The 26,886-nt window shown below is 43.1% G+C and overlaps 1 protein-coding gene across 1 annotated transcript in view; it reads right to left on the bottom strand.

Moving 5' to 3' along the window:
- LOC135549443 (cell adhesion molecule 2-like) overlaps positions 1-26,886 on the bottom strand; it is a 1,019,298-nt gene that overhangs the window by 953,241 nt on the left and 39,171 nt on the right. The window contains exon 3 of the mRNA XM_064979411.1: positions 7,079-7,216. Coding sequence (XP_064835483.1) covers positions 7,079-7,216 — 138 coding nt within the window. The remainder of the gene's footprint in view (positions 1-7,078; positions 7,217-26,886) is intronic.

The following is a 26,886-nucleotide window of genomic DNA, read 5'->3' on the forward strand; positions in this document are numbered from 1 at the left end:
ATAGCAGTGTGAACAGACAACACAGAGCTACACATAAAATACCATAAAGACATATTGTTTAACCCTAATTCTGACTAGGACTACACATTTATTGATTATGATTTTATACATTCTGATCAATTCCATACAAATACATGTTTCAGGGCGGAATATTCTATTCATTCAATTAACAGACAATTCTCACCTATCAATTAGGTTTGTTAAGTTAGAGTTCAGTTAAGTTAAGTTCTCATTTACAACTGTGACCTGGCCAGGATAAAGCATAGCAGTGTGACACAGACAACACAGAGTTAACAAGTCAATATCACAGTAGAAAAGTCTATATACAGTGTGTGCAAATGAGGTAGGATAAGGGAGGTAAGGCAATAAATAGGCCATAGTGGCTAAATAATTACAATATAGCAATTTAACACTGGAGTGATCGATGTGCAGAAGATGAATGTGCAAGTAGAGATACTGGGGTGCAAAGGAGCAAAAAAAATAACAATATGCGGATGAGGTAGTTGGATGAGCTATATACAGGTGCAATGATCGGTAAGCTGCTCTGACAGCTGGTGCTTAAAGCTAGTGAGGGAGATATGAGTCTCCAGCTTCAGTGATTTTTGCAATTCGTTCCAGTCATTGGCAGCAGAGAACTGGAAGGAGAGGTGGCCAAACGGGGAATTGGCTTTGGGGATGACCAGTGACATATACCTGCTGGAGTGCGTGCTACGGGTGGGTGCTGCTCTGGTGACCAGTGAGCTGAGATAAGGGCTTTACTAAGCATGAACTTAAAGATGACCTGGAGCCAGTGGGTTTGGTGACGAGTATGAAGCGAGGGCCAGCCAACGAGAGCATACTGGTGGCAGTGGTGGGTAGTATATGGGGATTTGATGACAAAACGGATGGCACTGTGATAGACTGCATCCAATTTGCTGAGTAGAGTGTTGGAGGCTATTTTGTAAATGACATCGCCAAAGTCAAGGATTGGTAGGATAGTCAGTTTTACGAGGGTATGTTTGGCACCATGAGTGAAGGAGGCTTTGTTGCAAAATAGGAAGCCAATTCTAGATTTCATTTTGGATTGGAGATGCTTAATGTGAGTCTGGAAAGAGAGTTTACAGACGAACCAGACACCTAGGTATTTGTATTTGTCAGAACCATCCAGAATAGTGATGCTGGAATGACAGGCAGGTGTGGGCAGCGATTGGTTGAAAAGAAGCATTTAGTTTTGCTCGCTTTTAAGAGCAGTTGGAGGCCACGGAAAGAAGAGTTGTAATTACATTGAAACTCATCTGGAGGTTAGATTAACACAGTGTCCAAAGAAGGGCCAGATGTACAGAATGGTGTCGTCTGCATAGAGGTGGATCAGAGAATCACCAGCAGTAAGAGCGACATACAGAGAAAAGAGTTGGCCCGAGGGTTGAACCCTGTGGCACCCCCATAGAGACTGCCAGAGGTCCGGACAACAGGCCCTTCGATTTGACACACTGAACTCCTTCTGAGAAGTAGTTGGTAAGTAGTTTGTAAACCAGGCGAGGCATTCGGCATTGAAGCTCGTTTGGAGTATCATTAACTTCTTCTTCTAACCCATCCCGTTAGATCAACATCCAAATCAAATCAAATCAAATGTTATTTGTCACATACACATGGTTAGCAGATGTTAATGCAAGTGTAGCGAAATGCTTGTGCTTCCAGTTCCGACAATGCAGTAATAACCAACAAGTAATCTAACTAACAATTCCAAAACTAATATCTTATACACAGTGTAAGGGGATAAAGAATATGTACATAAAGATATGAATGAGTGATGGTGCAGAGCAGCATAGGCAAGATACAGTAGATGGTATCGAGTACAGTATATACATATGAGATGAGTATGTAAACAAAGTGGCATAGTTAAAGTGGCTAGTGATACATGTATTACATAAGGATGCAGTAGATGATAGAGTACAGTATATACGTATACATACGAGATGAATAATGTAGGGTATGTAAACATTATATTAGGTAGCATTGTTTAAAGTGGCTAGTGATATATTTTACATCCTTTCCCATCAATTCCCATTATTGAAGTGGCTGGAGTTGAGTCAGTGAGTTGGCAGCAGCCACTCAATGTTAGTGGTTGCTGTTTAACAGTCTGATGGCCTTGAGATAGAAGCTGTTTTTCACTCTCTCGGTCCCAGCTTTGATGCACCTGTACTGACCTCGCCTTCTGGATGGTAGCGGGGTGAACAGGCAGTGGCTCGGGTGGGTGTTGTCCTTGATGACCTTTATGGCCTTTATGGCCTTCTTGTGACATCGGGTGGTGTAGGTGTAGGTGTCTGCTGAATTGCAGAGCGCCAAATTCAAATTAAATTACTAAAAATATGTAATTTTCATGAAATCACAAATACAGCAAAACACAGTTTAGCTTGTTGTTAATCCACCTGTCAGATTTCAAAAAAGCTTTCCAATCGTTTATGTTTGGACATCTCTCTCAGCAGACAAAACATTACAAAGCAGCAAGCAGCAAAGCAGATTGGTCACGAAAGTCAGAATACCTTTGATGATCTTCGGATGTTTACACTCACGAGACTCCCAGTTACACAATGTTCCTTTTGTTCCATAAAGATTATTTTTATATCTTTATATTTATATATTTAATGTCTCCAATTGGTTGGCGTGTTTTGTTTCGTAATCCACAGGCTCGAGCAGTCACGACGAGGCAGACTAAAAACCAGACCGTAAAGTTCGTAGAAACATGACAAAGTATTTTAGAATCAATTTAAAAAAAAAATCTCTCACAAGGTGCAGCTGTGTAATGATGCCTTTTAATCAGCTTCTTGACAGCTTCACCTGTCAGGTGGATTATCTTGAGAAAGGAGCATTGCTCACCAACCCGGATGTAAATAAATCATTTTAGAGAAGTAAGCTTTTTGTGCTTTCTGGGATTTTTAATTTCAGTTCATGTGACAACCATTTTACATGTTGCGTTTATATTTTTGTTCAGTAAAACATATATTGTAAAATGTATCAGTTATACAATTACAATAACATTGGAGATTATGATATTTATGTCTCTAACTTTCTCACTCAATATTATTCACAATTTATTCAGGATTATTTGTAATCATATGTAATATGTAATCCATATTCATATTCATGTAGAATTGTAATGTAATATGTAATCCATATTCATATTCATGTAGAATTGTAATGTAATATGTAATCCATATTCATATTCATGTAGAAGTGTTAAGAAACATACTCTATTCGATTTTTAATATATAAGTGAAAGAATATATTAGTCACAACATTTTTTAAATTTTATTTAACCTTTTTTTAACGAGGCAAGTCAGTTAAGAACAAATTCTTATTTTCAATGACGGCCTAGGAACAGGGGGTTAACTGCCTGTTCAGGGGCAGAACGACAGATTTGTACCTTGTCAGCTCAGGGAATCGATCAACCTTTCAGTTGCTGCCCCAACGCTCTAACCACTAGGCTACCTGCCCCCCCCCACATTCTAACCACTAGGCTACCTGCCCCCCCACATTCTAACCACTAGGCTACCTGCCCCCCTACACTCTAACCACTAGGCTACCTGCCCCCCCTTACAATCTAACCACTAGGCTACCTGCCCCCCCCCCCCACATTCTAACCACTAGGCTACCTGCCCCCCACATTCTAACCACTAGGCTACCTGCCCCCTACACTCTAACCACTAGGCTACCTGCCCCCCTACAATCTAACCACTAGGCTACCTGCCCCCTACACTCTAACCACGAGGCTACCTGTCCCCCCCTACATTCTAACCACTAGGCTACCTGCCCCCCAACGCTCTAACCACTAGGCTACCTGCCCCCCTCTACACTCTAACCACTAGGCTACCTGCCGCCTCCACACTCTAACCACTAGTCTACCTGCCCCTCTACACTCTAACCACTAGGCTACCTGCCACCTCTACACTCTAACCACTAGGCTACCTGCCGCCTCTACACTCTAACCACTAGACTTGACGTAATTATTAGAAATAGAAATATGAATACTAAACGTTTTACTTCTTTAATATATATATAATAATATAATATATATATAATAATATAATAATAAATATATATATATATATACAGTTAATTTGTCCCAATACTTTTGGTTCCTGTAATTTGTAAATGGTTAACCTCTCTGGGAAATGTGGGACAGTGGCGTCCCACCCCGTCAACAGCCAGTGAAAGGGCACCAAATTCAAAATGACAAAAATCTCATAATTAAAATTCCTCAAGCATACAAGTATTTTACACCATTTTAAAGATAACATTTTCGTTAATCCAGCCACAGTGTCTGATTTCAAAAATGCTTTACAGCGAAAGCACCACAAACAATTATGTTAGGTCACCACCAAGTCACAGAAAAACACAGCCATTTTTCCAGCCAAAGAGAGGAGTCACAAAAAGCAGAAATAGAGATAAAATGATAAATAAAATAAAATGAATCACTAACCTTTGATGATCTTCACAAGATGACACTCATAGGACTTCATGTTACACAATACATGTATGTTTTGTTTGATAAAGTGCATATTTATATCCAAAAATCGAATTTTACATTGGTGTGTTATGTTCAGTAGTTCCAAAACATGCAGTGATTTTGCAGAGAGCCACATCAATTCACAGAAATATTCATAATAAACATTGATTAAGATATGACTATTATACATGGAACTTTAGATAAACTTCTCCTTATGCAACCGCTGTGTCAGATTTAAAAAAGCTTTACGGAAATAGCATACCATGCAATAATCTGAGTACGGCGCTCAGAGACCCAACAAGCCAAAAAGATATCCTCCATATTGGGCAGTCAACATTAGTCGGAAATAGCATTATAAATATTCACTCACCTTTGATGATCTTCATCAGAAGGCACTCCCAGGAATCCCAGTTCCAGAATAAATGTTTTTGATTTGTTCGATAATGTTCATCATTTATGTCCAAACACCTCCTTTTGTTACGTTTAGTAAACAAATTGAAGGTCAGCGGAAAGGTCAAACGAAAAGTTCCAAAAGTTCCGTTACAGTCCGTAGAAACATGTCAAACAATGTATAGAATCAATCTTTAGGATGTTTTTTATAATAAACATTCAATAATATTCCAACCAGAGAATTCCTTTGTTTGTAGAAAAGCAATGGAACGAGAGGTCGCTCACACATCACCGCGCTTCACAAGCCCGTGGGTCTCTGCCAGACACCTGACTCATTCCCCTCTCACCCCCTTCACAGTAGACGTCTCAAACAAAAGACAGTTGACATCTAGTGGAGGCCTTAGGAAGTGCAACATGACTAATATCCCACTGTATCTTCAATAGGGGCTGAGTTGAAAAACGACCAACCTCAGATTTCCACTTCCTAGTTAGATTTTTCTCAGGTTCTCTTATACTCACACATTAAAACAGTTCACAGTGTTTTATATCTAAATCTACTAATGATATGCATAGATTAGCATATGGGACAGAGTAGCAGGCAGTTTACTCTGGGAACCTTGTTCATCCAAGCTACTCAATACTGCCCCCCAGTCACCAAGAAGTTAACCTCTAGCGTCGAGCAATCCTGTATCGGGGAGCGTAATCATAGCCTCAAGCTCATTAGCATAACATAATATGCTTTTCAACCATAGCTACACAAGCATTTGTGTAAGAGTATTGATAGCTGGCATAGCATTAAGCCTAGCATTCAGCAGGCAACATTTTCACAAAAACAAGAAAAGCATTCAAATAAAATCATTTACCTTTGAAGAACTTCGGATGTTTTCAATGAGGAGACTCTCAGTTAGATAGCAAATGTACAGTTTTGCCAAAAATATTATTTGTGTAGGAGAAATCGCTCCGTTTTGTTCATCACATTTGGCTAAGAAAAAACCCAGAAAATTCAGTCATTACAACGCCAAACCTTTTTCCAAATTAACTCCATAATATCGACAGAAACATTGCAAACGTAGTTTAGAATCAATCCTCAAGGTGTTTTTCACATACCTATTCGATGATAAATAATTCGTGGCAGTTGCCTTTCTCCTTTCTCCTCTGAACCAAATGGAAAAGTGCACGCAGCTGGATATAATAATTTCGCAATAATTTCGACGGAGGACACCAAGCGGACACCTGGTAAATGTAGTCTCTTATGGTCAATCTTCCAATGATATGCCTACAAATACGTCACAATGCTGCAGACACCTTGGGGAAACGACAGAAAGTGTAGGCTCATTCCTGGCGCATTCACAGCCATATGAGGAGACATTGGAACACAGCGCATTCAAAATCTGGGGCACTTCCTGTATGAAATTTCATCTTGGTTTCGCCTGTAGCATTAGTTCTGTGGAATTCACAGACAAAATCTTTGCAGTTTTGGAAATGTCAGAGTGTTTTCTTTCCAAAGCTGTCAAATATATGCATAGTCGAGCATCTTTTCGTGACAAATTATCTTGTTTGAAACGGGAACGTTTTTTATCCAAAAATTAAAAGAGCGCCCCCTATATCAAAGAAGTTAACTGTTCTCCCTCTCTCCCTTGATTAACCCAAGAATAACCACTTGGAGAAGGAGAGAAGTTGAGGGAAAGAGATGAGGTAGCAGTTCAAACAGACTAACAAATGCAAGATTTTGCTCTGCTATTCTTGTGGTAAGTGAATCTACCAATTAATCCACCTCACAGACCAGCTTTGAAACAATTGCATAACCAGATACAGACAGTCAAGGCGAAAAGATACGTGGACCTGCGGGAATCACAGCATCAACCCGAGATTTCAAGTTTCGCTTGCAGATGCTCCAACTATGTCTGAGCCATCAGAATCACGTAGCCTACAGCAAAGACAAGAGTTGAATAGAAGTAGGAGGCTGAGGATGAAGAGGATGAAGAAGGAGGAAGTAGATGAAGAGAAGGTGGAGGAAGAGGATGAAGAAGAATATTAGAACAGTGTCCTGACTTTTGATCTCTGTATCGTTCCTGAACCAGCGGAGGTCGGCAGCAGGCGGCTTGGAGCCGTGGGGTCATAAATACTATAACCCCTGACCTCTAACCTCTGACCTACTGACCTATGAAGGGTAGTAACAGTAGTAGATGTCTGTGTCCTGACCTTTGATCTCCTTCTCATTCCTGAACCAGCGGAGGTTGGCAGCAGGCTTGGAGCCGTGGGTCATACAGGTCAGAGTGATCTCATCTCCTTCCAGGGCAGGCTTGGTCAAACCGTCTATCTCTGGCTTCTCTGGTACTCCTACAGGACCGGGGGGGGGAATTACACAGGTTAAAACGTGATACAACACACAGGGTTGAAGGCTGTGCATTAGTGCATTCATCTTCAGATAGCTAGGTGGGACAAACACATATCACAGTCATAGTCAGTACATTCATCTTCAGATAGCTAGGTAGACCAGTCATAGTCAGTACATTCATCTTCAGATAGCTAGGTGGGACAAACACATATCACAGTCATAGTCAGTACATTCATCTTCAGATAGGTGGGTGGACCAGTCATAGTCAGTACATTCATCTCCAGATAGCTAGGTGGTCCAGTCATAGTCAGTACATTCATCTCCAGAAAGCTAGGTGGACCAGTCATAGTCAGTACATTCATCTCCAGATAGCTAGGTGGACCAGTCATAGTCAGTACATTCATCTCCAGATAGCTAGGTGGACCAGTCATAGTCAGTACATTCATCTCCAGATAGCTAGGTGGACCAGTCATAGTCAGTACATTCATCTGCAGATAGCTAGGTGGACCAATCATAGTCAGTACATTCATCTCCAGATAGCTAGGTGGTCCAGTCATAGTCAGTACATTCATCTCCAGAAAGCTAGGTGGACCAGTCATAGTCAGTACATTCATCTCCAGATAGCTAGGTGGACCAGTCATAGTCAGTACATTCATCTCCAGATAGCTAGGTGGACCAGTCATAGTCAGTACATTCATCTCCAGATAGCTAGGTGGACCAGTCATAGTCAGTACATTCATCTCCAGATAGCTAGGTGGACCAGTCATAGTCAGTACATTCATCTCCAGATAGCTAGGTGGACCAGTCATAGTCAGTACATTCATCTCCAGATAGCTAGGTGGACCAGTCATAGTCAGTACATTCTTCTTCAGATAGCTAGGTGGACCAGTCATAGTCAGTACATTCATCTCCAGATAGCTAGGTGGTCCAGTCATAGTCAGTACATTCATCTCCAGAAAGCTAGGTGGACCAGTCATAGTCAGTACATTCATCTCCAGATAGCTAGGTGGACCAGTCATAGTCAGTACATTCATCTCCAGATAGCTAGGTGGACCAGTCATAGTCAGTATATTAATCTCCAGATAGCTAGGTGGACCAGTCATAGTCAGTACAGGTGGGGTGCTGATACTCTTTGAAGTAGGGTTTCAGATGTTTTCTTCAAATGTTTTCTTCAGATGTTTTCTTCAGATGTTTTCAGAAGATATTTTCAGGAGATGTCTTCAGAAGATATTTTCAGAAGATGTTTTCTTCAAATGTTTTCAGATGTTTTCTTCAGATGTTTTCAGAAGATGTTTTCAGAAGACGGGCAGGGACTCGACTGAAAAGGGTTTTGATTGGGCTGAGCGGGAGCCTCTGTATAGCAGAGGTTTTACCATAAACCTGGCCTAGTTCTGCATGAATATGATGTAGCTCAGCTCAGAGTGTGTCGGGGAGGAGGACAGGAAAAACACTGAGATTAACCTGGAACCATCATCTGAACAGTCCAGGGTAGACAGTGTGAAGGGTGTGTGTCTGTGTGAACCATCATCTGAAAAGTCCAGGGTAGACAGTGTGAAGGGTGTGTGTCTGTGTGATCCATCATCTGAACAGACGAGGGCGGACAGTGTAAAGGGTGTGTGTGTTTGTGATCCGTCTTCTGAACAGACAGGAAGAGGAAGTGGATGGATAGAGCTTTAAAGGTTAGAAGAGAAAGATTAACACTCGTATATTGACGGCTAAACTCTGAGTAATTATGACTATGCAACCCAAACATCCTTCAAGGGTGTGTGTGTCTGAGGCTTCTGTAGAAGTTTGTTTATTATTTAATACCAAAAAACTACATTTTAAGTGAAATATTAGCTTTTGTCTGAAGCCTATAATAGACAGGAAATTCAAAATCTAAATTGACCTTTGCACTAACAAGGCTTTTCGACATCAGCAGCTTGACTACTGCTAGAGAAATGTAAATGTATTGATCAATGACAAATTTCCGTCCAAAATTACTTCTAGTCTGTCTGTGTCCGATACAGCAGGGTTTTCACAAACTCGGTCCTGGGCCCCTCCCTGGGTCACGTTTTGGTATTTTCCCTAGCAGGACCCTGTTTTGGAAACCCTGGGATACAGGGGGTCAGTAGCAGTCCTCTCCTCAGAGATGTGCAGTTTCCTTCAGAAAATATTCATTAGAGGTTGGGCAGATGTTCATATCGTCATACCGTTCTTCTCTCCGTATATATTCCCCCACAAGCAGACACCGTTCTTCTCCCCGTATATATTCCCCCCAAAGCAGACACCGTTCTTCTCTCCGTATATATTCCCCTCAAGCAGACACCGTTCTTCTCTCCGTATATATTACCCCCAAAGCAGACACCGTTCTTCTCTCCGTATATATTCCCCTCAAGCAGACACCGTTCTTCTCTCCGTATATATTCCCCTCAAGCAGAGACCGTTCTTCTCTCCGTATATATTCCCCCCAAGCAGATACCGTTCTTCTCTCCGTATATATTCCACCCCAAGCAGACACCGTTCTTCTCTCCGTATATATATTCCCCCCAAGCAGACATCGTTCTTCTCTCCGTATATATTCCCCCCCAAGCAGAGACCGTTCTTCTCTCCGTATATATTCCCCCCCAAGCAGACACCGTTCTTCTCTCCGTATATATTCCACCCCAAGCAGACACCGTTCTTCTCTCCGTATATATTCCCCCCCAAGCAGACACCGTTCTTCTCTCCGTATATATTACCCCCAAAGCAGACACCGTTCTTCTCCCCGTATATATTCCCCCCCAAGCAGACCATATATATACACCGTTCTTCTCTCTGTATATATTCCCCCCCAAGCAGACACCGTTCTTCTCTCCGTATATATTACCCCCAAAGCAGACACCGTTCTTCTCCCCGTATATATTCCCCCCCAAGCAGACCATATATATACACCGTTCTTCTCTCTGTATATATTCCCCCCAAGCAGATACCGTTCTTCTCCCCGTATATATTCCCCCCAAGCAGACCATATATATACACCGTTCTTCTCTCCGTATATATTCCCCCCAAAGCAGACACCGTTCTTCTCCCCGTATATATTCCCCCCAAGCAGACACCGTTCTTCTCTCCGTATATATTCCCCCCCAAGCAGACACCGTTCTTCTCCCCGTATATATTCCCCACCAAGCAGACACCGTTCTTCTCCCCGTATATATTCCCCCCCAAGCAGACCATATATATACACCGTTCTTCTCTCCGTATATATTCCCCCCCCACACAGACACCGTTCTTCTCTCCGTATATATTCCCCCCAAGCAGACACCGTTCTTCTCTCCGTATATATAGCCCCCCAAGCAGACACCGTTCTTCTCTCAGTATATATTCCCCCCAAGCAGACACCGTTCTTCTCTCCGTATATATTCCCCCCAAGCAGACACCGTTCTTCTCTCCGTATATATTCCCCCCAAGCAGACACCGTTCTTCTCTCTGTATATATTCCCCCCAAGCAGACACCGTTCTTCTCCCCGGGATTTATGATTTTACCGTCTTAATACACAAGGACGTTACCGGAACGCTAACAACATTTGCATAATTTCCATGGCGGCTGCCAGCTAAATATGCTAAAGGGAGTAAATGAAAATTAAAAAAACTGTAAAGACAGGCAATCCAGCTCAGAAAGTTATACATATATAGGGAGGAGCTACCATATGTCCTTTTTGGTGAGTTTGGACAGTTACAAACGGATATGAACGAGAGATATTGTGCAAATGAACAAAGTTTTGGCGCATGCATGTCTGAAGGAAGAACAGTACTGTCTCTGGAGCAGCATGTCAACACCCTGTGTCTGTGTGGAGTCTGGAGTTGTTAGGGAAAGGGGCCTGCCTGCTCTGCTCAGAGAAGAAGGTGGTGGAACAGACAGTCTGAGCACAGAGAGGAGAAAAAATGCAAGGAAATCAAGATAGCAGCAACAGCTGTACACATAACTCATCCAAAGGGCAGAAAGATAACGCAATGTGATGCCCCGTCACCATATTAATTCAGCCACTTATTTAGAAAGCTAAACTTAAGGGTCGTGTTAATGCAAAATTGTCTGTTTTTCACACTACAAAGCATAACATATATTTTTGCTGCGTTTAATGAACACAGATTTTCTGATTTAAATTTCTGCTCTGCATCAGACACATTTAGTGCTTCAGTTGAACTTCTCCATTCAATTCACCAATAGGCAGACAGCACTCTGATGAGAATTCACCAATAGGCAGACAGCACTCTGATGAGAATTCACCAATAGGCAGACAGCACTCTGATGAGAATTCACCAATAGGCAGACAGCACTCCGATGAGAATTCACCAATAGGCAGACAGCACTCTGATGAGAATTCACCAATAGGCAGACAGCACTCTGATGAGAATTCACCAATAGGCAGACAGCACTCTGATGAGAATTCACCAATAGGCAGACAGCACTCTGATGAGAATTCACCAATAGGCAGACAGCACTCTGATGAGAATTCACCAATAGGCAGACAGCACTCTGATGAGAATTCACCAATAGGCAGACAGCACTCTGATGAGAATTCACCAATAGGCAGACAGCACTCTGATGAGAATTCACCAATAGGCAGACAGCACTCCAAAGAGAATTCACCAATAGGCAGACAGCACTCTGATGAGAATTCACCAATAGGCAGACAGCACTCTGATGAGAATTCACCAATAGGCAGACAGCACTCTGATGAGAATTCACCAATAGGCAGACAGCACTCTGATGAGAATTCACCAATAGGCAGACAGCACTCTGATGAGAATTCACCAATAGGCAGACAGCACTCTGATGAGAATTCACCAATAGGCAGACAGCACTCCAAAGAGAATTCACCAATAGGCAGACAGCACTCTGATGAGAATTCACCAATAGGCAGACAGCACTCTGATGAGAATTCACCAATAGGCAGACAGCACTCTGATGAGAATTCACCAATAGGCAGACATCACTCTGATGAGAATTCACCAATAGGCAGACAGCACTCTGATGAGAATTCACCAATAGGCAGACAGCACTCCGATGAGAATTCACCAATAGGCAGACAGCACTCAGATGAGAATTCACCAATAGGCAGACAGCACTCCGATGAGAATTCACCAATAGGCAGACAGCACTCCGATGAGAATTCACCAATAGGCAGACAGCACTCTGATGAGAATTCACCAATAGGCAGACAGCACTCTGATGAGAATTCACCAATAGGCAGACAGCACTCTGATGAGAATTCACCAATAGGCATCCTATCATCAGACAGCACTCCGATGAGAATTCACCAATAGGCAGACAGCACTCTGATGAGAATTCACCAATAGGCAGACAGCACTCTGATGAGAATTCACCAATAGGCATCCTATCATCAGACAGCACTCCGATGAGAATTCACCAATAGGCAGACAGCACTCTGATGAGAATTCACCAATAGGCAGACAGCACTCTGATGAGAATTCACCAATAGGCAGACAGAGCTACTGTTCTCCATCATTCTATCAGCAGACAGACTGATGTGGAGCTACTGTTCTCCATCATTCTATCAGCAGACAGACTGATGAGGAGCTACTGTTCTCCATCATTCTATCAGCAGACAGACTGATGTGGAGCTACTGTTCTCCATCATTCTATCAGCAGACAGACTGATGTGGAGCTACTGTTCTCCATCATTCTATCAGCAGACAGACTGATGTGGAGCTACTGTTCTCTATCATTCTATCAGCAGACAGCACTCTGATGTGGAGCTACTGTTCTCTATCATTCTATCAGCAGACAGCACTCTGATGTGGAGCTACTGTTCTCTATCATTCTATCAGCAGACAGCACTCTGATGTGGAGCTACTGTTCTCCATCATTCTATCAGCAGACAGACTGATGTGGAGCTACTGTTCTCCATCATTCTATCAGCAGACAGACTGATGTGGAGCTACTGTTCTCCATCATTCTATCAGCAGACAGCACTCTGATGTGGAGCTACTGTTCTCCATCATCCTATCAGCAGACAGACTGATGTGGAGCTACTGTCCTCCATCATTCTATCAGCAGACAGCACTCTGATGTGGAGCTACTGTTCTCCATCATTCTATCAGCAGACAGCACTCTGATGAGGAGCTACTGTTCTCCATCATTCTATCAGCAGACAGACTGATGTGGAGCTACTGTTCTCCATCATTCTATCAGCAGACAGACTGATGTGGAGCTACTGTTCTCCATCATTCTATCAGCAGACAGCACTCTGATGTGGAGCTACTGTTCTCCATCATTCTATCAGCAGACAGCACTCTGATGTGGAGCTACTGTTCTCCATCATTCTATCAGCAGACAGACTGATGTGGAGCTACTGTTCTCCATCATTCTATCAGCAGACAGACTGATGTGGAGCTACTGTTCTCCATCATTCTATCAGCAGACAGACTGATGTGGAGCTACTGTTCTCCATCATTCTATCAGCAGACAGCACTCTGATGTGGAGCTACTGTTCTCCATTATTCTATCAGCAGAGAACACTCTGATGTGGAGCTACTGTTCTCCATCATTCTATCAGCAGAGAGCACTCTGAAGTGGAGCTACTGTCCTCCATCATTCTATCAGCAGACAGCACTCTGATGTGGAGCTACTGTCCTCCATCATTCTATCAGCAGACAGCACTCTGATGTGGAGCTACTGTTCTCCATCATTCTATCAGCAGACAGACTGATGTGGAGCTACTGTTCTCCATCATTCTATCAGCAGACAGCACTCTGATGTGGAGCTACTGTTCTCCATCATTCTATCAGCAGACAGCACTCTGATGTGGAGCTACTGTTCTCCATCATTCTATCAGCAGACAGACTGATGTGGAGCTACTGTTCTCCATCATTCTATCAGCAGACAGCACTCTGATGTGGAGCTACTGTTCTCCATCATTCTATCAGCAGACAGACTGATGTGGAGCTACTGTTCTCCATCATTCTATCAGCAGACAGCACTCTGATGTGGAGCTACTGTTCTCCATCATTCTATCAGCAGACAGACTGATGTGGAGCTACTGTTCTCCATCATCCTATCAGCAGATAGACTGATGTGGAGCTACTGTTCTCCATCATTCTATCAGCAGACAGACTGATGTGGAGCTACTGTTGTCCATCATCCTATCAGCAGACAGACTGATGTGGAGCTACTGTTCTCCATCATTCTATCAGCAGACAGACTGATGTGGAGCTACTGTTCTCCATCATTCTATCAGCAGACAGACTGATGTGGAGCTACTGTTCTCTATCATTCTATCAGCAGACAGCACTCTGATGTGGAGCTACTGTTCTCTATCATTCTATCAGCAGACAGCACTCTGATGTGGAGCTACTGTTCTCTATCATTCTATCAGCAGACAGCACTCTGATGTGGAGCTACTGTTCTCCATCATTCTATCAGCAGACAGCACTCTGATGTGGAGCTACTGTTCTCTATCATTCTATCAGCAGACAGCACTCTGATGTGGAGCTACTGTTCTCCATCATTCTATCAGCAGACAGACTGATGTGGAGCTACTGTTCTCCATCATTCTATCAGCAGACAGACTGATGTGGAGCTACTGTTCTCCATCATTCTATCAGCAGACAGCACTCTGATGTGGAGCTACTGTTCTCCATCATTCTATCAGCAGACAGCACTCTGATGTGGAGCTACTGTCCTCCATCATTCTATCAGCAGACAGCACTCTGATGTGGAGCTACTGTTCTCCATCATTCTATCAGCAGACAGACTGATGTGGAGCTACTGTTCTCCATCATTCTATCAGCAGACAGACTGATGTGGAGCTACTGTTCTCCATCATTCTATCAGCAGACAGCACTCTGATGTGGAGCTACTGTTCTCCATCATTCTATCAGCAGACAGACTGATGTGGAGCTACTGTTCTCCATCATTCTATCAGCAGAGAACACTCTGATGTGGAGCTACTGTTCTCCATCATTCTATCAGCAGACAGCACTCTGATGTGGAGCTACTGTTCTCCATCATTCTATCAGCAGACAGCACTCTGATGTGGAGCTACTGTTCTCCATCATTCTATCAGCAGACAGACTGATGTGGAGCTACTGTTCTCCATCATTCTATCAGCAGACAGCACTCTGATGTGGAGCTACTGTTCTCCATCATTCTATCAGCAGACAGCACTCTGATGTGGAGCTACTGTTCTCCATCATTCTATCAGCAGACAGCACTCTGATGTGGAGCTACTGTTCTCCATCATTCTATCAGCAGACAGACTGATGTGGAGCTACTGTTCTCCATCATTCTAACAGTGTCGCCAGTCTACTTGTCTACTCTGCATTTCCATGTGTCGCCAGTCTACTTGTCTACTCTGCATTTCCATGTGTAGCCAGTCTACTTGTCTACTCTGCATTTCCATGTGTAGCCAGTCTACTTGTCTACTCTGCATTTCCATGTGTCGCCAGTCTACTTGTCTACTCTGCATTTCCATGTGTCGCCAGTCTACTTGTCTACTCTGCATTTCCATGTGTCGCCAGTCTACTTGTCTACTCTGCATTTCCATGTGTCGCCAGTCTACTTGTCTACTCTGCATTTCCATGTGTAGCCAGTCTACTTGTCTACTCTGCATTTCCATGTGTCGCCAGTCTACTTGTCTACTCTGCATTTCCATGTGTCGCCAGTCTACTTGTCTACTCTACATTTCCAGGTGTAGCCAGTCTACTTGTCTACTCTGCATTTCCAGATGTAGCCAGTCTACTGTTCTCCTGCACTTTTCCATGTATAGCCAGTCTACTTGTCTCTGATAAAATGCTAGATTAACTTAAAGCAAAAATAAATATTTAATTTATGTCAGTTATAGAACAAATTATTTATAAAAAAGAAAGGAGAACCATGGTACTTTTCAAATAATTAATTAAAATGCCTTTAATTGTATGGCATGTTCAATAGAATCAAAGTTTAACTACCTGATGAAGGTTATGCAGCCGAAACGTTTTTGAGCATGACATACTAATAAAGGCATTTTAATTCATTACATGAAGAGGGCCTTGGTCCTCCTTTCTATTTGATGACCAATTCACCCCTTTTACCAAAGAGCCCCTTCTGTCTACCAAAATGTACTATTGTGTACCTTAGTAGCGCTTCCCTTCCTCCTCTGAGTATCTACAAGTTGTTATTCACAATGAGGCCAATGAGGCCCATAGTTGTTATTCACAATGAGGCCAATGAGGCCCATAGTTGTTATTCACAATGAGGCCCATGGTTGTTATTCACAATGAGGCCCATGGTTGTTATTCACAATGAGGCCCATAGTTGTTATTCACAATGAGGCCCATGGTTGTTATTCACAATGAGGCCCATAGTTGTTATTCACAATGAGGCCCATAGTTGTTATTCACAATGAGGCCCATAGTTGTTATTCACAATGTGGCCCATAGTTGTTATTCACAATGAGGCCCATAGTTGTTATTCACAATGAGGCCCATAGTTGTTATTCACAATGAGGCCCATAGTTGTTATTCACAATGAGGCCCATAGTTGTTATTCACAATGAGGCCCATAGTTGTTATTCACAATGAGGCCCATAGTTCTTATTCACATTGAGGCCCATAGTTCTTATTCACAATGAGGCCCACTTCTTTTTTTCCCCCCCTGAATTTATCATCACTTAAACTCTGTATGTATTTCTTACTGGGGAGGTTTCTTATTTTGAGTGGCAGCCTACGGGAACATGTTTTATAAATGTATCATCTGAAATGGATAATGTACCTGCAACCCTCACAACAACCACCCCCCCCCCCCCAAAAAAAAAAAAAACATTCTTCTTTTGGGAATTTCAGCGTAAGGTTTCCTCATGGTTCTATTTCAAGTCCTGTTCTCAGATCGTTCCAATAGCGTTCTAAGAATGTCATTTTAAAACATATACATTCTGTTCTGAGCATCAACAAAACTCTCTCTATCCTCTGTCTTGTTTTAAGGTGTGTTGGCCACACCTGATGTTCATAGTGCTAGTTTCCTTTGAAATGGGGTCTGTTTGGATAGACTAAAATGAACAGCTTTATATGCATAAAGAAAACAAGGCATTCTAGCTCCGTCCTGGTGGCACAGTGGACTCATTCTACGGATAGAGAATAGAAGATTATAGGTTTGAATCTCACTGATGCCGTGTCACAAAAAATAGAAATAAATGTTTGCATAATTAATGCATATGGAAATGTATGTCCATGTGTTCTATCAGTGTTTGGAGTAAGAACAAGCAAAAGTTACCCCGAAATTAATCACCAGTGTTAATCAAATAAAAATCTTATTAAAATATTCAGTTAAAGTTATAAGGAGTGGGTTCCCGAGTGGCTGCTTGGGGTGTCGCAACCGGCCGTGACCGAGAGACCCATGAGGTGGCGCACAAATGGCCCTGCGTCGTTCGGGTTAGGGGAGGGTTTTGGCTGGCCTCCCGTAACCCGATAATCGCTGGGCCATTTCCTTGTCGCATCTAGCAACTCCTGTGGTGTTCTGGGCGGATGCATGCTGACATGGTCGCCAGTTGTATGGTTTTTCCTCCAACACATTGATGTGGCTCGCTTCTGGGTTAAAAGCGAGCAGTATGTCAAGAAGCAGTGCGGCTTGGCTGGGTCTTGTTTTGGAGAAGGCATGACTCTCGACCTTCGTCTCTCCCAAGTCCTGTATGGGAAGCTGCAGTGATGGGACAAGACTGTTACTACCAATTGAATATTCAGAGTGAGTTTTTTCCACACAAATGGGCTTTATTTCAACCAGAAATACTCCTCAGTTCCATCAACTGTCCAGGTGGCTGGTCTCAGACGAACCTGCAGGTGAAGAAATGGGATGGATAATTACCTGATGGTCTGCGGTTGTGAGGCTGGTTGGACGTACTGCCAAATTCTCTAAAACGACATTGGATGTGGCTTATGATAGAGAAATGAACATTCAATTATCTGGCAACAGCTCTGGTGGACATTCCTGCAGTCAGCATGCCAATTGCACGCTCCCTCAAAACTTGAGAGATCTGTGTTGTGTTGTGTGACAAAACTACACATTTTAGTGGACATTTATTGAACTCAGCACAAGGTGCACCTGCGTAATGATCATGCTGTTTATTTAGATTCTTGATATGGGACACCTGTCAGGTGGATGGATTATTTTGGCAAAGGAGAAATGCTCACTAACAGGGATGTAAGAAAATGTGTGCACAAAATTTGAGAGAAATACGTTTTGTGTGCGTATGGAACATTTCTGGGATCTTTATTTCAGCTCATGGAACATGGGACCAACACTTTACATGTTGGGATTATATTTTTGTTCAGTATATTACAGTATGGTGCACTGGGCGCTATGGGTGGAGACCGAAGTGCTGCTGGGTATGTGCGACACAGCCCCATTCCATTAGAGACCCTACTGAGTGTTTCCCACTTTAGCTGAGACAGGTAGACAAGTGTTCTCTACAGCCCAATATTCTCAATATACCAATAATGTCAACATTATATTTTCTTTGGTATAACATATTTTTTTTATTGGTTCTATATTTGGATTTATAAATGACTCTTGTTGTCACAAAAAGAAAAGCCTGTTGATGATTAAAGTTCCATATCTTTTGAATGAGTTATCCACATTGCAATGTGGGCTTTTATTTTGAAGGTTTCCTCATTAACATACGGAAGTGACATCAACATTTGGGCTGCTGTCAGAATACTCATCTGGTCCTGGATCAGATTGACACACAGCGCTTTATTTACTGCAGTGTCTAGTAATTGTGCAAACGCACGGCCATTTATCCACTCTATCTCTTTAGAGAAAATGACCACATCTAAGTGCCTGCATGTCAGTAAATGTAAAAAAATAAATTCAAAAAAGCATCATCTTCTTTCTGGGGGAGTATATGAACGGATAGATATTTATACGATTTCATGTTGCTAAAACGCTGTCAGTTCCACTTGAACTATGTTCAGGAATTGTTTTGGGGTGTATTGCACAGGAAGTTGGCACCTTAATTGGGGGAAGGCGTTCTTGTGGTAATGCCTGGAGAGGAATAAATGGAATGGTATCCAACACTCCGTTCCATTGTTATGAGCCATGTCCCCTCAACAGCCTCCTAGCTGTATTGATCTAGTGAGCATGTACACTGCATTGCACAGAGTGTTGTTTCTTAGCAAGGCAATTTGTTCTCTCAGCAACAGTCTGTTGTTGTGTGGTGGCTGATCTTGGTCGAGGAGATGTAGGTAGCTGGCAGTGTTTGTGTTCTCTTACCAAGCTATCTCCACTATGGAGTGGCTAGTTCCACTGTGGCGTGGCTAGTTCCACTGTGGCGTGGCTAGTTCCACTGTGGGGTGGCTAGTTCCACTGTGGCGTGTCTAATTCCACTGTGGGGTGGCTAATTCCACTATGGCGTGGCTAGTTCCACTGTGGCGTGGCTAGTTCCACTGTGGCGTGGCTAGTTCCACTGTGGCGTGGCTAGTTCCACTGTGGGGTGGCTAGTTCCACTATGGCGTGTCTAATTCCACTGTGGGGTTGCTAGTTCTGACTAAGTTAGTCGTTTTACTCACCCCCCTTTTGACCTTCCTCCGCAGCAACCAGTGATCCAGGTCAACAGCATAATTTTAAGCCGTCCCCTCGCACATACCCGGGCGCGAACCAGGGACCCTCTGCACACATCAACAACAGTCACCCTCGAAGCGTCGTTACCCATCGCTCCACAAAAGCCGCGGCCCTTGCAGAGCAAGGGGAACTACTACTTCAAGGTCTCAGAGCAAAGTGACGTCACCGATTGAAACACTATTTAGCGCGCACCACGGCTAACGAGCTGGCCGTTTCACATCCGTGACATAGAGAAATTACGAGGGGGGGGACTCAGTTTAACATTTAGCATTGATGGTTCAAACTCTAATTTATTGTCGCATCTATAATGTCCTGTGAATGTGTGTCCATCCGATGCGCTTATGTGTGTGTTTGCGTGCGCGTCCGTGCGGTGTGTGTGTGAGTGTGTGTGTGTGTGTGTGTGTGTGTGTGTGTGCTCCAAGGTCAGTCTGAAGCTGATTGATTGACAGGTCTGCTGGTCGATAGTATTGATTGTTTCTGGCCTTGTGTTTCTGGTTCCTCTTGAGACTTTAAGCTTGTATGTAATGTACTTTAAGCCTTACATTGGCAGTTTGAAGTGACTCAAATCAATTTTTTTTTTGCATATCTGATTTGAATCTGTTATTTTTCCTGCCAAAAAAAAGCAAATAGATACAATTATTTCAAACCACCTTCACACTTGGACTTGTGTCTGAACGGTCAAATCTGATTTATTTGATTGGTTTTTAGACTTTGACTTGGCTACTCTGATCACATTGTAGCTAACTGGCTTGGTTATTTGTTTCCAAACAAATGAATGTATGTGTTAAAAGGCTAAACAGCTAACTAGCTAGTTGACTGCTGTGGCTAGCTATCTGACTGCTGTGGCTAGCTATCTGGCTGCAGTGTCTAGCTAGTTGAATGCTGTGGCTAGCTAGCTGACTGCTGTGGCTAGTTAGTTGACTGCTGTGGCTAGCTAGTTGAATGCTGTGGCTAGCTAGCTGACTGCTGTGGCTAGCTAGCTGACTGCTGTGGCTAGCTAGCTGGCTGCTGTGGCTAGCTAGTTGACTGCTGTGGCTAGTTAGTTGACTGCTGTGGCTAGCTAGCTGACTGCTGTGGCTAGCTAGCTGACTGCTGTGGCTAGTTAGTTGACTGCTGTGGCTAGCTAGCTGACTGCTGTGGCTAGCTAGCTGGCTGCTGTGGCTAGCTAGCTGACTGCTGTAGATAGCTAGTTGACTGCTGTGGCTAGTTAGCTGACTTGTTGAGACGTCGAGACATGAGGTGTGTGTTGTTGAGAGATGAGGTGTGTGTTGTTGAGACATGAGGTGTGTGTTGAGACATGAGGTGTGTGTTGTTGAGACATGAGGTGTGTGTTGAGACATGAGGTGTGTGATGAGACATGAGGTGTGTGATGAGACATGAGGTGTGTGTTGTTGAGACATGAGGTGTGTGTTGTTGAGACATGAGGTGTTTGTCGTTGAGACATGAGGTGTGTGTTGTTGAGACATGAGGTGTGTGGCGTTGAGACATTTGGTGTGTGTTGAGACATGAGGTGTGTGTTGAGACATGAGGTGTGTGTCGTTGAGACATGAGGTGTGTGTTGAGACATGAGGTGTGTGTTGTTGAGACATGAGGTGTGTGTCGTTGAGACATTTGGTGTGTGATGAGACATGAGGTGTGTGTTGTTGAGACATGAGGTGTGTGTTGAGACATGAGGTGTGTGTTGAGACATGAGGTGTGTGTCGTTGAGACATGAGGTGTGTGTCGTTGAGACATGAGGTGTGTGTTGAGACATGAGGTGTGTGTCGTTGAGACATGAGGTGTGTGTTGAGACATGAGGTGTGTGTTGTTGAGACATGAGGTGTGTGTCGTTGTGACATTTGGTGTGTGATGAGACATGAGGTGTGTGTTGTTGAGGCATGAGGTGTGTGTCGTTGAGACATTTGGTGTGTGATGAGACATGAGGTGTGTGTTGTTGAGACATGAGCTGTGTGTTGAGACATGAGGTGTGTGTCGTTGAGACATTTGGTGTGTGATGAGACATGAGGTGTGTGTTGTTGAGACATGAGGTGTGTGTTGTTGAGACATGAGGTGTGTGTTGAGACATGAGGTGTGTGTTGTTGAGACATTTGGTGTGTGATGAGACATGAGGTGTGTGTTGGTGAGACATGAGGTGTGTGTTGAGACATGAGGTGTGTGAGGTGTGTGTCGTTGAGACATGAGGAAATGTGATGTTTCTCTGTAGCTGATGGTAATACTGGACATCAGGGGGTATGTGGTCAGTAGCCCAACATCTTCTTCTCTGAATCAGAGACATGTTGTACATCTGTTCTGACGTCACCGTTCCTCACATCAACGTGTGTGTTTCATCAGAACACAATGGATAAGCTCCAGAAACATTCACCCACTGTAATTCATGAAAGGTAACATTTGTTTTCTGAAAGATGTGGTTTTTGTACAGCAGTCAATTTAGTCTGGTAACATAACATATATAAAGTGGACCTTGAGCTGAATAGAATCAACAGTTGACTAGACTGAGTAGAATTATTATGCTGTAAGGGGAAGTGTGGGCTAACTGAGTACTACTGCTGTAAGGGGAAGTGTGGGTTGACAGTATTACTGCTGTAAGGGGAAGTGTGGGTTGACAGTATTATTGCTGTAAGGGGAAGTGTGGGTTGACTGAGTACTACTGCTGTAAGGGGAAGTGTGGGCTAACTGAGTACTACTGCTGTAAGGGGAAGTGTGGGCTAACTGAGTATTACTGCTGTAAGGGGAAGTGTGGGCTAACTGAGTACTACTGCTGTAAGGGGAAGTGTGGGCTGACTGAGTACTACTGCTGTAAGGGGAAGTGTGGGCTAACTGAGTATTACTGCTGTAAGGGGAAGTGTGGGCTAACTGAGTATTACTGCTGTAAGGGGAAGTGTGGGTTGACTGAGTACTACTGCTGTAAGGGGAAGTGTGGGCTAACTGAGTACTACTGCTGTAAGGGGAAGTGTGGGCTAACTGAGTATTACTGCTGTAAGGGGAAGTGTGGGCTAACTGAGTACTACTGCTGTAAGGGGAAGTGTGGGCTAACTGAGTACTACTGCTGTAAGGGAAAGTGTGGGCTAACTGAGTACTACTGATGTAAGGGGAAGTGTGGGTTGACAGTATTACTGCTGTAAGGGGAAGTGTGGGTTGACAGTATTACTGCTGTAAGGGGAAGTGTGGGCTGACTGAGTATTACTGCTGTAAGGGGAAGTGTGGGTTGACTGAGTACTACTGCTGTAAGGGGAAGTGTGGGTTGACTGAGTACTACTGCTGTAAGGGGAAGTGTGGGTTGACTGAGTACTACTGCTGTAAGGGGAAGTGTGGGTTGACAGTATTACTGCTGTAAGGGGAAGTGTGGGTTGACAGTATTACTGCTGTAAGGGGAAGTGTGGGTTGACTGAGTACTACTGCTGTAAGGGGAAGTGTGGGTTGACTGAGTACTACTGCTGTAAGGGGAAGTGTGGGCTAACTGAGTACTACTGCTGTAAGGGGAAGTGTGGGTTGACTGAGTACTACTGCTGTAAGGGGAAGTGTGGGTTGACAGTACTACTGTTGTAAGGGGAAGTGTGGGCTGACTGAGTATTACTGCTGTAAGGGGAAGTGTGGGCTAACTGAGTACTACTGCTGTAAGGGGAAGTGTGGGCTAACTGAGTACTACTGCTGTAAGGGGAAGTGTGGGCTAACTGAGTACTACTGCTGTAAGGGGAAGTGTGGGCTGACTGAGTATTACTGCTGTAAGGGGAAGTGTGGGCTAACTGAGTACTACTGCTGTAAGGGGAAGTGTGGGCTAACTGAGTACTACTGCTGTAAGGGGAAGTGTGGGCTAACTGAGTACTACTGCTGTAAGGGGAAGTGTGGGCTAACTGAGTACTACTGCTGTAAGGGGAAGTGTGGGCTGACTGAGTATTACTGCTGTAAGGAAAAGTGTGGGTTGACAGTACTACTGCTGTAAGGGGAAGTGTGGGCTAACTGAGTATTACTGCTGTAAGGGGAAGTGTGGGTTGACAGTACTACTGCTGTAAGGGGAAGTGTGGGTTGACAGTACTACTGCTGTAAGGGGAAGTGTGGGTTGACAGCACTACTGCTGTAAGGGGAAGTGTGGGTTGACTGAGTACTACTGCTGTAAGGGGAAGTTGACTGTATATTCTTCATAATTCAATTGCATTGTGTCAATTAAATGATAATCCTCTGTAGCTGTTGGCTCATAGCCAGGATTCCCTTTAACAAAAACAATATAATGGATGAAAGCATTTGCTAAATGGCATATTTATAAACTTCAGAATTCAACTGTATATATATATTTATATACAGTTGAATTCTGAAGTTTACATACACTTATGTTGGAGTCATTAAAACTCGTTTTTCAACCACTCCAGACATTTCTTGTTAACAAACTATAGTTTTGACAAGTCGGTTAGGACATCTACTTTGTGCATGACGCAAGTCATTTGTCCAACAATTATTTACAGACAGATTATTTCCATTATAATTCACTGTATCACAATTCCAGTGGATCAGAAGTTTACATACGCTAAGTTGACTGTGCCTTCAAACAGCTTGGAAAATTCCAGAAAATGATGTCATGGCTTTAGAAGCTTCTGATAGGCTATTTGACATCATTTGAGTCAATTGGAGGTGTACCTGTGGATTTATTTCAAGGCCAACCTTCAAACTCAGTGCCTATTTGCTTGACATCATGGGAAAATCGAAAGAAATCAGCCAAGACATCAGAAAAAAAATTGGAGACCTCCACAAGTCTGGTTCATCTTTGGGAGCAATTTCCAAACACCTGAACGGACCACAGGCCGTCATACCACTCAGGAAGGAGATGCGTTCTGTCTCCTAGAGATGAACGTGCTTTGGTGCAAAAAGTGCAAATCAGTCACAGAACAACAGCAAAGGACCTTGTGAAGATGTCTGGAGGAAACAGGTACAAAAGTATCTGTATCCACCTATATATCCTATATATACTGCTCCAAAACCGCCATAAAAAGACTACGGTTTGCAACTCCACATGGGAACAAAGATCGTACTTTTTGGAGAAATGTCCTCTGGTCTGATGAAAAAAAAATAGAACTGTTTGTCCATAATGACCATCGTTTGGAGGAAAAAGGTGGAGACACCATCCAAAGAACACCATCCCAACCGTGAAGCACGGGGGTGGCAGCATCATGTTGTGGGGGTGCTTTGCTGCAGGAGAGACTGGTGCACTTCAAAAAATAGATGGCATCATGAGGCATGAAAATGATGTGGATATATTGAAGCAATATCTCAAGACATCAGTCAGGAAGTTAAAGCTTGGCTGCGAATGGGTCTTCCAAATGGACAATGACCACAAGCATACTTCCAAAGTTGTGGCAAAATGGCTTAAGGACAACAAAGTCAAGGTATTGGAGTGGCCATCACTAAGCCCTGACCTCAATCGGATAGAATATTTGCTGGCAGAACTGAAAAAGTGCGTGTGAGCAAGGAGGCCTACAAACCTGATTCAGTTACACCAGCTCTGTCAGGAGGAATGGGCCAAAATTCACCCTACTTATTGTAGGAAGCTCGTGGAAGACTACCTGAAAAGTTTGACCCAAGTTAAACAATTTAAAGGGAATGCTACCAAATACTAATTGAGTGTATGTAAACTTCTGACCCACTGGGAATGTGGTGAAAGAAATAAAAGCTGCAATAAATAATTCTCTCTACTATTATTCGGACATTTCACATTCTTAAAATAAAGTGGTGATCCTAACTGACCAGACAGGGACATTGTTACTAGGATTAAATGTCAGGAATTGTGAAAAACTGAATTTAAATGTATTTGGCTAAGGTGTATGTAAACTTCCGACTTGTTTTTGAAAGAAAAGCACATTTTTTGTCCAATAAAATAATTTCAAATTGATCAAAAATACAGTGTAGACATTGTTAATGTTGTAAATGACTATTGTAGCTGGAAACGGCAGATTTGTTATGGAATATCTACATAGGCGTACAGAGGCCCATTATCAGCAACCATCACTCATGTTTTCCAATGGCACGTTTTGTTAGCTAATCCAGGTTTATCATTTTAAAAGGCAAATTGATCGTTAGAAAATCCCTTTGCAATTATGTTAGCACAGCTGTTGTTCTGATTAAAGAAGCAATAAAAATTGCCTTCTTTAGACTAGTTGAGTATCTGGAGCATCAGCATTTGTTGGTTCAATTACAGGCTCAAAATGGTCAGAAACAATTACCTTTCCTCTGAAATTCGTCAGTCTATTCTTGTTCTGAGAAAGGAAGGCTATTCCATGTGAGAAATTGCCAAAGAACTGAAGATCTCATACAACGCTGTGTACTATTCCCTACACAGAACAGTGCAAACTGTCTCTAACCAGAATAGAAAGAGGAGTGGGAGGCCCCCGGTGCACAACTGAGCAAGAGGACAAGTACATTAGAGTGTCTAGCTTTAGAAACAGACGCCTCACAAGTCCTCAACTGGCAGCTTCATTAAATAGTACCCGCAAAACGTCAACAGTGAAGAGGCGACTCCGGGATGCTGGCCTTCTTGGCAGAGTTGCAAAGAAAAAGCCATATCTCAGACTGGCCAATAAAAAGAAAAGATTAAGATGGGAAAAAGAACACAGACACTGGACAGAGGAACTCTGCCTAGAAGGCCAGCATTCTGGAGTCTCCTCTTCACTGTTGACATTGAGACTGGTGTTTGCGGGTACTATTTAATGAAGCTGCTAGTTGAGGAAATTGTGAGGTGTCTGCTTATGTTTTCAGGACAGATGGGGCTCTGAACAATGTTCTGAATGATACTGAATTACTGGGATCTCCAGACAACAGCAGAAAGATCCACAGACTCCGCCCCCTGCCCCCTGCCCATCCCGAGATGTGATCTGACTGTTTGTGCAGTAATTCAATCACTCACTGTCTCTCTCTGTTTGTTATATAAAATATGTTTCAGTCCAGTGGTGTAAAGTACTTAATAAGTAAAAATACTACTTCAGTAGTTTTTTGGATTATCTGTACTTTACTGTACTATTTATATTTTTACTTTTACTTCAGTCATTTCCTAAAGAAAATACTATACTTTTTACTCCATACATTTTCTCTGACACCCAAAAGTACTCATTACAT

This window comes from Oncorhynchus masou, chromosome 12, assembly GCF_036934945.1.
Source record: "Oncorhynchus masou masou isolate Uvic2021 chromosome 12, UVic_Omas_1.1, whole genome shotgun sequence".
In the NCBI taxonomy this organism is placed as follows: Eukaryota; Metazoa; Chordata; class Actinopteri; order Salmoniformes; family Salmonidae; genus Oncorhynchus; species Oncorhynchus masou.